Raw genomic sequence first — 12,679 nt, 5'->3', positions numbered from 1 at the left:
GTGAAGCGAATGCATGAAAGTTTATTCATCAGATTAAACTGAAAAGTCATTGATATTTTTTATATTTTGAAAATGTAAAATTAATATTTTACAATAACTTCCAATATGGGAGTTTTTTTCTACCGTACTGTAGGAGAAAGAAAACAAGTCTGGAAAACAAATTGAGAAAGTATAAAGGATGATTTGCTTTTCTCCACTATATCTCTAAATTGATGATGATGATGATAATAATGTAATAATAATAATAATAATAATAATAATAATAATAATATAATTTAAGTCTGTTTTTGACTAGGTAAGATTTCAGTATACAATGTAGATGGTAAAAAATAGTATCTGCATCATTGAGTTATTTGTTTACCTTATGAAATCCTTTTAATATCTACAAACAACTGGTGTTTTGATTATGAATACAATGAAAAGGTGTAGTTGTTATTTTGTTCATGTTTTTTCTTATCCTGTTTGTAACCTGGGAACCAGACAAGAGCAAAGTATGAAATGAATTGAATGAACAGCAGGTGGCGATAAAGCGCCTCTGCCCAATAGAGTAGCATAATTTAAATCAGCAAACAAGAACTGTGGCGTTTCACATGTGGATAGCCTGCTGCGGACACAACATTTAGCTTGATTTTTAAACAACAGATAAAGAAATAAAGCCAGAAGGACCATGGCTTCCAGCTGCCGGAGACCTGAACACACAGCTCCACCGGACGTGGTTAGTTTGACGCCTTTGTTTACCGTAGGGTATGAAACTCATTTAAACCTTGTCGTATTTAGATAAAATAAATCAGCAGCGACCTACAGACATGTGATTTACCTTAAGTTGTGTGATCTAATCTCATCTCTGCAGTTCTACAATGAAAATGAAGCAAAGAAATATTCACAGAAGTAAGTCTGGATCCTTTATTCATTATCATATGTGTAAAGTTTTTGGCTTTTATGTAAATGTCTCCATTTAAACTGTTTGAGCTTCTGTTCAGTAATGTTTCTAATGAACAATCTATTGCTCTGTTATTGTTTTGTCTTATGTTTCGGTTTATGTTTTATTTATTTTTGCTGTGTTTTCCCAGATCATTGTTCACTTTTCATATGCTTGTTAAGATGGGTGCATTGATTCATTTTCAATATGCTCCTGTAGTTTGCATTTATTGCTGATTTTACAAACTATTGATTTTATTTTTTTTCCCAGTGAATTTGTATTTTTTGACTTAAGATTATCCTGGTTTTGAAAATTAGAGATACTTTGAGGTTTATGTTTCTGATTAAGTTAATCAGTATTATTCTCTTATCTGCGAAGAATAATTGCTCAGACTTTATTGCTGGAGTTTTATTGGTGCCAAAAATATGTAGTGCTGTAGATCAAATGACTACTTGTCTGTTTTTTGCTGCATTTTATCTGTTAATTAGAACTGGATTTTGAAGGGTGCTGTTAATAGGAGATTGTTTTCTTGCGCACATTTGTTTCTCTCCACAAAGTCTGACTGTACTTCCTGATCGACAGTTCTCGGATGATTGAGATCCAGACTCAGATGTCGGAGAGAGCAGTGGAGCTGCTAAGCCTGCCAGAGGGACAGGCCTGCTTCCTGTTAGACGTTGGGTAAGTCAGTTACACCGGCTGTTTACATGAAGCAAAACCTTTAGTAAAATAATCATTTATATGTGTTATAGTTGGATTCTACATATAGTTGATAATTATTTCTCGTGTTCCTGCATTCGTAGCCATCTTCTGTGTTCTCTAACAATGTTATTTTTGCATACAAGGGTTTGGTTAAGCTAAGAAACTTCAGTGCATTTACATCAACTGTGCATTTGTAATGTATAAAATGTTAATCTGAGAGCTATTTGGAGCCGGAGCAGAGAAATGTGAGGCACTAAGTTCTGTTCTGCCTCCCAGGTGCGGATCTGGTCTCAGTGGAGATTACCTCACAGAGGAGGGACACTACTGGGTCGGAGTCGACATCAGCACCGCCATGCTCGGTTAGTTTCACACGCTTTTTAAATTGAAGCACAATTCATTAAGTTTAGCAGAGGAATGTCTGTGTCTCTATCCATCTGCACGTTGGTGCTTCATCCATCTGTTGCTTTTTTGCAGGCTTCAAGTTAAACTAAAAGAAAATGTGGGAAGTAACCTTGAGCTTTTTTTTTGTTTTGTTTTTTGTATGGTATTAGTACAATGATTATTAATGTTGAGGTATTGAATCGTGTGTTGTCTTCGAAATATTTGATAAAAGAACCAGACTTGGTTTTTATGAGAAAAACAGGAATGACCTGCAGCAGTTTAGGACTTCATGCGTGATTTTTATATTCTTTTTTCGTTTTTAATAAAAACAAGCACACTTTATGTTCCGTAGGTTGAAGGTAACTATTGGACAATGCAAAAACCTAAAGTTCCTCGTTAGCTTTCAGCTAATCTCTCTGCTACCAGCTGCGATATTTTTGGTTGCTTTTATACCAATATGTGCATTGTCAGTCGTTGATGTGGATTCGTGTCTCATCACCAAGCTGGGAATGTTTCCCTTGATGCTTCCAGATGTTGCTCTGGACAGAGAGGTGGAGGGAGACCTCCTACTGGGGGACATGGGTCAGGGGATGCCTTTTCGGCCGGGCACGTTCGACGGCTGCATCAGGTGAACGACACGGCGGCTTACCCGACACATTTTAACGCTTTTAACTGAGTTCTGAATTGTTTTAACGATTAAAACTTGTAACTGTTTTACTCTGGTCAGCATCTCTGCGCTGCAGTGGCTCTGTAATGCCGACAAACGGTCGCACAGTCCACCAAAGAGACTCTACACTTTCTTCAGTACCCTCTATTCGTCTTTGGTAAAGTTTTGTCGTCGTCAACCTGAACATGAATACATCAGACTCCTACGTTTACAGAAAGTAATTTTGGTGTTTTTGTTCTTTTAGGCCAGAGGATCTCGGGCAGTTTTTCAGCTTTATCCTGAAAACTCAGAGCAGGTAGAAAATCTAAGATGCTCTTATTTGGAGTCTGAAATGATGTTCTTGTATATTTAGTCATCATATTTAATTTTATCTTTTTTTTTTTTTTTCTTTAAAGCTTGAGCTCATTACCTCTCAGGCCATGAGGGCGGGTTTCAATGGAGGCATGGTGGTCGATTACCCAAACAGCAGCAAGGCTAAAAAGTCAGAAATGTTCATCCACCTTCATATGTATCTATATAATGTTCATCCACCTGCTAATCATCTGAAATTATTAGCAGTAGCAGAAAGTCATAGGAGTCATACTGATTTAACTCGTATAATTAAAACAGATCGCTTCTTATTGACCTCCAGGTTCTTCCTGTGTCTGTTTGCCGGTGGGACGGAAGTTCTTCCCAAAGTAAGAAGCATATATTTTTATTTATTTTTGACTTACTTCCCGTTTTTGTAACTTCTATCCTTTTTTTTTTTTTTAATTAAATTCTAATTATTTCAGGGTTTGGGGTCAGAAACGTCAGACAGGACTGTTGCGAACCAGGTTCAGTATTCAGGACAAAGGTAAATGCATTCTAAAAAAAGCGGTCTTTTTTTTCACACATTGTTTCATTTAAAATATTAATATTATAGTAATATTTGTGTTTTTTTTCTGTGTAGCAGCTTATTTCAGTCACTATTTCGTTCTACTTTATTGCAAAGTTGAAGCAGCTTCAATACAGTTTTTCTTCTATTGATGCTTGAAGCCTCCAGTTAGAATACTTGGCTGAATTTATTTTAAAATAATCTTCACCTTTTTTATTCATTTTAAGGATTTTGCCTTCAGTCTCAAGCCTGCTTGCCTTATTCTTTTTCTTAGACGCGAGACGATTAAAGCAAGCAGTTACCTGACTCTGCGAATGCGATTAGTCACTTTTATTTTGGAGGACTCTGAAAGCAAGTTATGATTAAGTTGTAAAGCAGGTCTCGGCGTCAGTCAGTGCATGTTGAGTCATACTTGTGTTGATGAAGCCAAAAGACCGACAGGAGCTCAGAGGGCCGTTGTCCTGCCTGACTTCAAACTCCGTCAGGTGGCTTTTCCTCCCTTTCACATTCGGATGTCTAAGCTCTTCTCAGTCAGACGCTTGGGTGCGAGACGGTTTCAATACTTTAATAAGCTCTTCTTTGTCTTTGCGAAGATGTCGGTTTAATAACATGAAAGGGAAATCGGCGAAGAAGGGGCGAGACTGGATAATGGAGAAAAAGGAGAGACGGAGACGACAAGGAAAGTACGTGGGAAACTGTTCTAAAATAAAATTGATTGTTTTTTTTTTGTTCCAGCTTTAACATTTTAAACACACTTCAGTCTGGTCTGAAACCTGTCTCTGATTGGCTGACGCCCCTTCTCCCTCTTGACTGCCGTTTCCTGCAGGGGCGTTCGACCCGACACGAAGTACACCGGACGTCAGCGGAGACCTCACTTCTAGCTGTGACTCATGCAGCTGCTCCATCATTAGCGCCGTCTCTCTCTCACACACACGCTCACTCATGCAGTGTCCCCTGGGGCTGCGGCGTGATTGGACTTTTCAGGTCTCTAATTCAAGTGGACGAAACGCAAGCGATAAATTACAGCAAATCACTTTTTATATTTGGTCAAGTGCTTTGATGTTTTGTCAGAAGCTGTAAGGAGATGCAGTTTTCAGTTTGAGTTGAAGACCGAATATGAGCTGCTACGAAAGAAAAAATATAAAACAGAGGCAATGTTATCCTATTAAAAATACTTTTAAATTAAATTGTCTTCATTTTCTAATTTATGTTCTGGATTTTTCACATTTTTCTCAAGTAAATTCATTCTGTGTGAAATGGATAATGCATGAGTGTATTCTTTAACAAAGAAAAAACCATCTTAATATAAAGCTCTTCTTATTGAAGTAGGCTTGAATCAGCAAAAACGGCATTTAGAAAGTCCAATTTTTAAAAAGAAAGTTGTCATTTGGCAAATAGAAATATTTTTGGTTATTCCATCTAGCCTAAAACAGGAACTTTGGTCACATTTGGAATCAGCGAGGAAAAAAAAAAATTCTTTATTAGATGTATGTAAGCGTGTGACTTTAATTGTGATGTAATGGCTAATTGTTACAGGATGTGAAGCATGTATACCAGTAGTGTCCAAACTTTTTCTCACTCACGCAATCATCGAGTTGGATACACTTGAGTGACACAATTTTCACGATAAAAACGAAAACCCCAAAACACATTTTATTGTATTTTCCTATTTTATGATCCCAACAATAAACATAGCGCAATATTTTTCATAGACGCATACTTTGAATTGCCTTCAATGTAAATGTTTTTCTCTGCTGTGGCCAAAAGATGTCGCTGTTCCTCACTAGAAACCACCTGGGCGTTATCCTTTAACCTGCTCAATCGATAACCTAAACTAACAAAGATTCCCGTCGCAGTTCACCAAACATGTCGTGTTTGTTGTTGTTCTGTTAACTTATCCCAATTACTGTTGGAGCCAAATTCACTCTAAAAAGACGAGAGCTTATTTTTTGCGGATGGATTAGAAGGGGAGTTTTAGGTGTGTGTCTGATAGGTAATCGGCGGAAGGCCGTGCCTCACCTTAACACATAAAAGTAGTCCCTGTCTGTAAGGAGAACGGGGTTTCGGAGCCTCTCCCCGCTCGCCCGGCTCGCATCATCCAGTCGGTCTCCGCCCCGCCGCTCCATCATCAGCTCACATCCAGGGGGGGGGGGGAGAAAAAATAGAAAAGAAACGACGGGAGCAGAAGGAACCACGTCGGTGGAAATAAGGAACCATGAAGGACCGCATGCAGGAACTTAGACATGTAAGTTTCTGTTTTATTTTTGTGCTTTTCTGCTTGTTTTTGTTCACTATCAGTCCCTGTCTGCACCTGTTCAGCCGGAGCAGAGGCGGGTTGAGTCGGAGCGCTACTAGAGCAACAGTTGTGACTCCGAATGATGGAGGCTCACATTTGCTGTTTTATCAGAAAACCGGCGCATATTGGGTCCAAGGGTTGCTGTGAGCGCAGATTCGGATGGAACTCAACTAGTTGTTGCTTTAGTGTTCAAGCGAATGGAGTCATGTTTTTAATTATCTCCGAAATGTATCCTCCTCACTTTGAGTCGGTCGGTTATTTATGCGGTTTAATGGTGAGATTCATCAAAACTAAACAGGTGGTTCATAGAAAAGCTCATCTTTAATGCACGAAATCTCACAATTGATTTATGTTTAGTATTTGGAGATGAAGGCCTTTGTGCAATTATCTTGTAAAAACTGGCATGTAAGACAGAAGGCTATATTGAATTTTATGAATTAGTCTGTGTCCAGCTGATTAATTGTGGTTGTGAACCAGACACTGGTCCCAGTTCCCACTGGTGTACACACAGGGCCGGTCTTACGTAATGGCTTACTAAGGCTACCGTTTTGGGGCCCATGGTTTCTTTGGAGTTAAACATACATATAGATACATATTTAATGAAATTCTGAAGTCTTACCAAGAAGCACAATCTCAAAATAAATATTCTTTAACATTTATTGCTAAAAAAGAAACAAAACGTATGTTTCTTATGGAGCGATGTACTTAAATTTCACAGTACATGTCGGTAACAGCGCAATTACTTTGCACATTTACAGCTGGAGATAGGCACCAGCAACCCTCCCGACCCCACTAAGGGACAAGGGTGTAAAGAAAATGGATGGATGGATGGATGGATGGATGGATGGATGGATGGATGGATAGTCTATAAATAGTTTTATGCAATAAAGTGGATTTGCACAAGTAATAATCACTGAACACATGAAGCTGTCACAGAAAGCATGTAAAATAATAAAAATCTGTCTGCATATAGAAAACATCCTAACTTTTCTATATGCAGACATATAGTGCTAACCAAGATTATGGTTAGCACCCCTAAACATTAGCATAAAGCACTTTTTGAACTTCTCATTCACTTTTATGATACTGGCAGAAATGTTTAAGAAGGCTTTAAAACATACAGTTGGTATCTTTCAAATGAAGTAATTAAATAAGGTCAAACTAAATGAAAAATGGAAACTGTGAAATGGTAATGGCCAACCAACCAGACGTTATGATCATCGATAAGCAGCAGGGGACAGCTGTTGTGATCGATGTGATTATCTCACATGATGGAAACATCAGGAGAAAGGAATGTGAAAAAACTGGAGAAATACCAAGAGCTCAGTCAATGATGTTATACAAATGTAATAGTAAATGGTTAAATTGATAACTGAGGCTGACAGAGTTTTTTCTTTTTTCAATAACACGGCCATATTTGTTGTCACATCCGACACTCTAAAATATCTGCTATCAAACTGTGATGATTTATACAACAAGGTTCTTATGCCATTCGGTGAAGTCTTACTTATCAAGCAGAGGAATGAGACCTGATTTTGTTCTGACTTTAAACACTTTATTTGCTAATGAGTGTCCTCCACAAGGACATTTCTTACTGAGGCACTGAATGTGTGTTTGTGCAGAGGCCATTGTTAAATAAGTGCAATTTTTAGTAGAGCTGATTGAAACTGTTTCAATGAATTGGCCTCAAGGGAAGCAACCTAGCCTTGCCAAATGTGCATGTGAGTGTTACAAGACAGGCGTTTCTTCTTCTTCTTCTTCTTCTTCTCCTTCTCCTTCTCCTTCTTCTCCTTGTCCTCCTTCTTGATGCATGGTGCTGTTTAACCAAGAAAGACAGAAAATTAGTCAAAAACCTGCTTGGCGAGTAAGAAGCTCAGCCAGTATTCAGGCGTGCGTCGTGGGGAGTCGACAGTGACGATAAGCCAGCTGCTGATCCCGTTTTCTTTCATCTTTTCTGATCGTATCGCTCATGTCTGAGAGATTGCAGCCGAAGCGGCACGCAGACAGACCTATTTTAGGCAACTCAGACCAAATGGGATTGAAGCAAATTGCAAGTCACACAATGTTATTTCCCAGCAGCACTACATTAATATTGTTTTCCATACAGAGCTTCAAAGTTGAAGCTCTGGTTGAGTGTCTGTGGGGACAGCACAGCAGAATATTGGCGAATTTATGATTACATAACCATCCAAACCAGAAATAAAAACATATATATATATATATTGTCGAGGAATCTGGTATGATTATGTGAGATCTGTCCAGGTATACGCAGAAAAATGGAATAAAGGCCTGAGAAATAACAGTATACTTTTGCTGAATAATGATTAAATGATGATTATAAGTGATAAGTGATTATAAAGTGACAAATACACAGGCCAATGAAGAAATGTCTGTAATGAATGATTAAAACATGTACTCTGTACTTTTAATGAGTAAGTGAATGATATAGCAATGTATACTCTGTACTTCTAATCAGTTGATGTTCTTTACTTATAATCAAGTGAATAATAATGGTTTACAATATGAAAGGCTGAAGGTTGTACTTTTAAGTTAACTACAAATAACATGATTATATAAAGTCAACATGTATTATTAGAAATCATGGATACTGAGGTGAAGGAAAAAAGTACTTCTCACTGAGCAAAAAGGCTAGGGACAGAAGGGTGAGTCATCAAATGAGGAAGGAGAGGCGAGGGTGCGGCAGGACTGGAAACAGATGGTCAAGGGAAAAAAGGGAACGGCCCCGATGAAAAAGGGAACTGCCCTGATGGAAAAGGGAACTGCCAGATAAAGCAAGGAGGCAGGAATGAGTCATTGGAAACTTGAGAAAGAGCCCGGTGTTTTCTACAGGCAGCCCTGCCTTGCAGGACAGCGGGTAATGACATTACGATGGGCAGGTTCCGTGAAAACACAGCACATAAATACTGTGGTACGGGACAGAACGAGGGTTCTTCGTCGGCAGCGCAGAAGCGGAATCATCAGACGGAGCTGACTAAAGACCAGCAAAGGATTACACCGAGGGACCAAGGGAAACTTATTCCACGACTTCACGCTGCTTAGAAGGGACGAGTTCCACCGGCCAACACCCCTGGTTCCAGATCCGACCGAATCCTCTGCCTCTACCCAACGCTCTCAACCCCGGTGCAGCTGACTTGGAAAAGAGACGGAGGTCTTTAAAGGACAAAGAATTTGCACGTTCAATGGAAAGCGTGAGTCTTCTCTCCGCTTCTCTTCAGTAAAGAGGACTTTGCTCCGGCTGGACAAAGACTCTGACCAAGGACACCGAAAGATTACAGCTGCTGAGAGCAATGACCATCGGGTATGAGTTAACCAGCTTCTCCCAAAGCCTCGCTCAGTGAATTTAGTGAAACAGGTTAGGAATGAGAACCAGAAAAGGAGGTGATTAATCCTAGTTGATTTCATCATATTTTTGCTTCTTTATAACTCTTGGTAATTAATTTGTTGTTATATGCCCCTGCTAAAGCTTGCTTAATAAACTTGCAATTCTAAAAATCTAATGAGGATTGTGAACAGTGAGTTTAATTGTGTCAGTCTTGATTATTGTTGGTTCTCCTAAATATAGTAAAACAATATACATGATGCTAGAGACAGGGTGGCTTTGTGTTTTCCTCTGGTGAGTGTTAAAATAATGACCTTGGGACTTAACTCTAAGTCACTAAATTTAATCTAGCCGTTAACAAGTGCCGTTATTTTAGGAAAGGAGCTACCGTTAACAGGAGTGGTTGTAGGGGTTATGTCGTTGTGAGGGCTACTCAGCGGATTGCCCCTCAACTGTAAAAGGTCATAACTTCTGGATTGAAGGTAGTCAGAGCTAGACGAGTCCTTTCCGACCCCAGTTTAAACAGATAATTCTCCACAAACTATCGCTAGGGTAAGACCCGAGTTTCTGGGGGTTTTCCGGACCTGTTAGACAGAGAACTGGGCCGTAGTGAGTCCAAAAAAGTTGTGAGGAGTGGGCGGGACTTACTATTGGGTAGTAACAGACATGGCGTCCCTGGGTGGGCCCCACCCTAATGAGTAGGAGGGCCCTACTTTGACCAAGTCAGTAAAAACAGACGGGAGGGTCTGAATAGCTCACTTGGGAGACCAGCTCTTAGGAAATAGAGTTGGGAGTGACTGATGAGGCTTATCAGTCGCGACCCTTGCAGTAACTGTACAGCGTGCAGGCGAGGGAGAAGCTTCCACTGAGGCTGAATAGCTATAACCAGGAGGGAAGCCAGTAGCCAACCTAGCCTAGACCCATCCCTGCTCTACGGTACCCTGAGAGGCTTTGGGGGATAGGCGACTCGGAGACAAAGACAACCATGGATGCTGCAACTGAAGCAGCAGGGCTCACACCAACGTCGAACATGGAGCTGGATACCAGCCCCGACAGAACCGAGAGGGAAGAACGACTTCGCCTCTCCCAAAGTGGGTTACGGCAACTTCCAGTGAGGCTGATACTGCTGGGCGACGGGTACAACACCTGGACGACACCAAAACAGCGGATGCTCTGCGAGGCCCATCTTGCTGGAAACCCAAATGGATCACGAATCCTGATGGAAGTGACATTGGAGAATCAACAGATCTACTTATGCCCCAAGCTCAAGGACAACCACCGGCTGATGATCGCCCGGTGCCCGGTGAAAATCGTCAAGAGGACGGAAGTTCAAGAATGGCTGGAGTGGTTCGCCGGCCTCCTGGAAGAGTGGCCTGACGGCCAACTACGGATGATGGATAGCCCGTCTGAGAGGTACGACGGCATAGTAAAGCTGGTGGCATTGGCTGCCGGTGTGGATGGGATCCTGGTGAACCATTTGGCCCGACAAACGTCCCGCCACCCCGAGTACACGGACGTCCTGCAGAAGATCGGACTATACAAGAAAAAGAGAGAAGAGTACCAAGCACGGGACCGTGTGGACTCGGAGGTGGCTGAACCTCCGTCACGGCAGGATAGCCGAAACCCGTCCCCTCAGCCGGGACTCCCCCTAGTAGATCTGACAGGGGACAGTGATGGAGAGATCCAGGGTGAACTCCCTGGGCCGTCGGGTAAGGGAGAGCCGAGCGGAACACCGGCTTGGGAGCACGAGATAGAGCAGTGGGATAAAATGATAAAGGAATGGTCCCTCTGGAGTGAACCAAAAAACAAGCCCCTGCCGCAGGCCCACAGCACGGAGAGAAGGGCACCAGCTTCACCGCCGCCACTATCAGGAGACAGCTCGGACGACGAGGAGAGCGACGCGGACAAGGGCAAAAGAGGGACTTATAGCCCCAAGAAAAAGACTCAGAAATCAAACACCCGGAAAAGGTCCCGAGAACTGCCCCCGCTGCCAAAAAAAGCACTCAACATCAGAATGCAGACTGGGCTCAAGGTGTATCAACTCGTCGGAGAACCTTGGGAGATCGAAGGTGATGGGCTGATCGTATTCACAGATGAGAGATACAAAGTCCACAACCGAAAGTTCAGGTCAGAACTTAAACTCCAGGCTGGGGACGATTACCAGAAGGATCTACACCGGCTGAGAACTACGGGCAGCAAAATGACGGATGGGGAAGTGGTCACGTTGAATGGCTACAACCTGACCTATGGGGAGATTATCCTGGTCCCTATCGACGCTTACAAGAAGGGAAATAACCTCGAAGATTATCGGAAAAAGATGTGGCACGGCCTGGAGCGAGGCCTCATAACCGCCCACAACCGACGGATGAGAAGGGTCGTAGTGAGCGTGCAAGGACTAAGGTCACCGGATCTGCGGGGAGACACCGCTCAGTCGGTCGCGGAGAGAGGGGTGGTGTCCATAGTCGCAACTAACAGTCACTTCTTCTCTATCCATGAGGTGGTGGTAGTGGTTGACCCCTACCTACACCAACTTCAGACCGAGCAGGGCGTGCGGAAAGCGGCGGAAACGGAGAGGCAGTACCGCGCCGAACGTCAACCTGCGGAAACCAACGACCATCCCCAGGAGATCCCGAGGAGCGACCCCCCGGATGATACTCCGATTGGGCCAGCCAAGGTCATAAAGCCGGCAAAAGTAAGATTGAGGGCATGTCCAGTCGAACCGGCAGACAGGGCAGTAGAATACATCCGGAAGCTCTCAATTGAACCAGAAGACGAAGGACAACAAACCTATGATGTGGACCGGCCAAAGAGGAGACCGCAGGTGGACGCTGAAGACGGATTTACAAAACCGGCAAAGATCCAGCCGCTGAATGCCCCCTGGACTACACCCCTTCGACAGTCGCAGTTCAGCGACATCAGCGACCCAGAAGAAGAGCAAGGGCAGCAGGAGGGCGAGGACCGTGCGGAAGAGGGGGAAGAAAGCGAGCATGAGAGCGCTTTTTCCGACCCAAAACTCCCCCTGGTTAACTACAAACCACTCCGAACGGGCCAGCATCGAGGAAAGAAGAATGAAGTAGAGGTGTATGACATCGAAAGAACCTCCGAAAGACTGGCGAGAGACGTAACCTGGGGCCCGGTTCAAGCCAAAGATGGGAGACGGGCGTATGTACCGGAGGTCGGCCAAACCGACTATCAGGTACCACCGGAATGGTCCGGCCGCCTGGAAGACCGAGTTACCCTCGGGGTCGAGGCGACCGTGGGAGAGTGGGCCAATATTCTGATGGCGCCCTCCCGTCCCACGCTGGCGGTGTACAATTCCCTGACTTCCAACTTCAGGATGAACTACATTGGAATTATGCACGACGTAATGCTGAGGCGTCTAAAGAAGGCCGCCTACAAGCATTCCCGAGAGACTCAGCAAAGGCTGGATGAGGTGTCCGCCGACGAGGAAGAGCCACCAGAAGCCTCAGCAGGGCCATCGCAACGGAGCCCTGTGGCTCCTGGGAGGGAGCCGGCTCCAC

At 43.0% G+C, this 12,679-nt stretch overlaps 2 protein-coding genes across 4 annotated transcripts in view; both read left to right on the top strand.

Annotated features, from left to right (window-relative positions):
* The first annotated feature begins 538 nt into the window (after positions 1-538).
* Positions 539-4,709, top strand: bud23 (BUD23 rRNA methyltransferase and ribosome maturation factor). 2 transcript variants are annotated; one of them, XM_008425803.3, is made up of 12 exons: positions 539-715; positions 851-888; positions 1,502-1,597; positions 1,895-1,977; positions 2,531-2,627; positions 2,727-2,823; positions 2,911-2,961; positions 3,062-3,147; positions 3,298-3,343; positions 3,440-3,501; positions 4,116-4,205; positions 4,349-4,709. In XM_008425803.3, exons 1-12 carry the CDS (start codon positions 668-670, stop codon positions 4,401-4,403), a joined length of 849 nt encoding a protein of 282 aa, XP_008424025.2. In that variant the 5' UTR covers positions 539-667; the 3' UTR covers positions 4,404-4,709. The 2 variants fall into 2 exon arrangements, with proteins under 2 accessions (XP_008424025.2, XP_081470730.1); XM_081614604.1 differs by lacking the exon at positions 539-715 and having other exon boundaries at positions 867-888; positions 1,477-1,597.
* Positions 4,710-5,318: 609 nt separating this feature from the next.
* The window catches only part of stx1a (syntaxin 1A (brain)), a 74,818-nt gene continuing 67,457 nt past the window's right edge, over positions 5,319-12,679 (top strand). The window contains exon 1 of one of the 2 annotated variants that reach the window (XM_008425805.3): positions 5,319-5,767. In XM_008425805.3, coding sequence (XP_008424027.1) covers positions 5,738-5,767 — 30 coding nt within the window. In that variant the 5' untranslated portion in view covers positions 5,319-5,737. The remainder of the gene's footprint in view (positions 5,768-12,679) is intronic. The other variant, XM_008425804.3, reaches the window with a different exon arrangement.

This window comes from Poecilia reticulata, chromosome 13, assembly GCF_904066995.2.
Source record: "Poecilia reticulata chromosome 13, P_reticulata-male-v2, whole genome shotgun sequence".
NCBI classification, from domain to species: domain Eukaryota; kingdom Metazoa; phylum Chordata; class Actinopteri; order Cyprinodontiformes; family Poeciliidae; genus Poecilia; species Poecilia reticulata.
This window is presented reverse-complemented; position numbering and strand designations above follow the sequence as displayed.

Coding starts and splice junctions, on each gene's coding strand:
- bud23 (XM_008425803.3), top strand. CDS start 668: ATGGCTTCCAGCTGCCGGAGACCTGAACACACAGCTCCACCGGACGTG. Junction 2,628..2,726: donor ACGTTCGACGGCTGCATCAG/GTGAACGACACG, acceptor TACTCTGGTCAG/CATCTCTGCGCTGCAGTGGC. Junction 3,344..3,439: donor GGACGGAAGTTCTTCCCAAA/GTAAGAAGCATA, acceptor TAATTATTTCAG/GGTTTGGGGTCAGAAACGTC.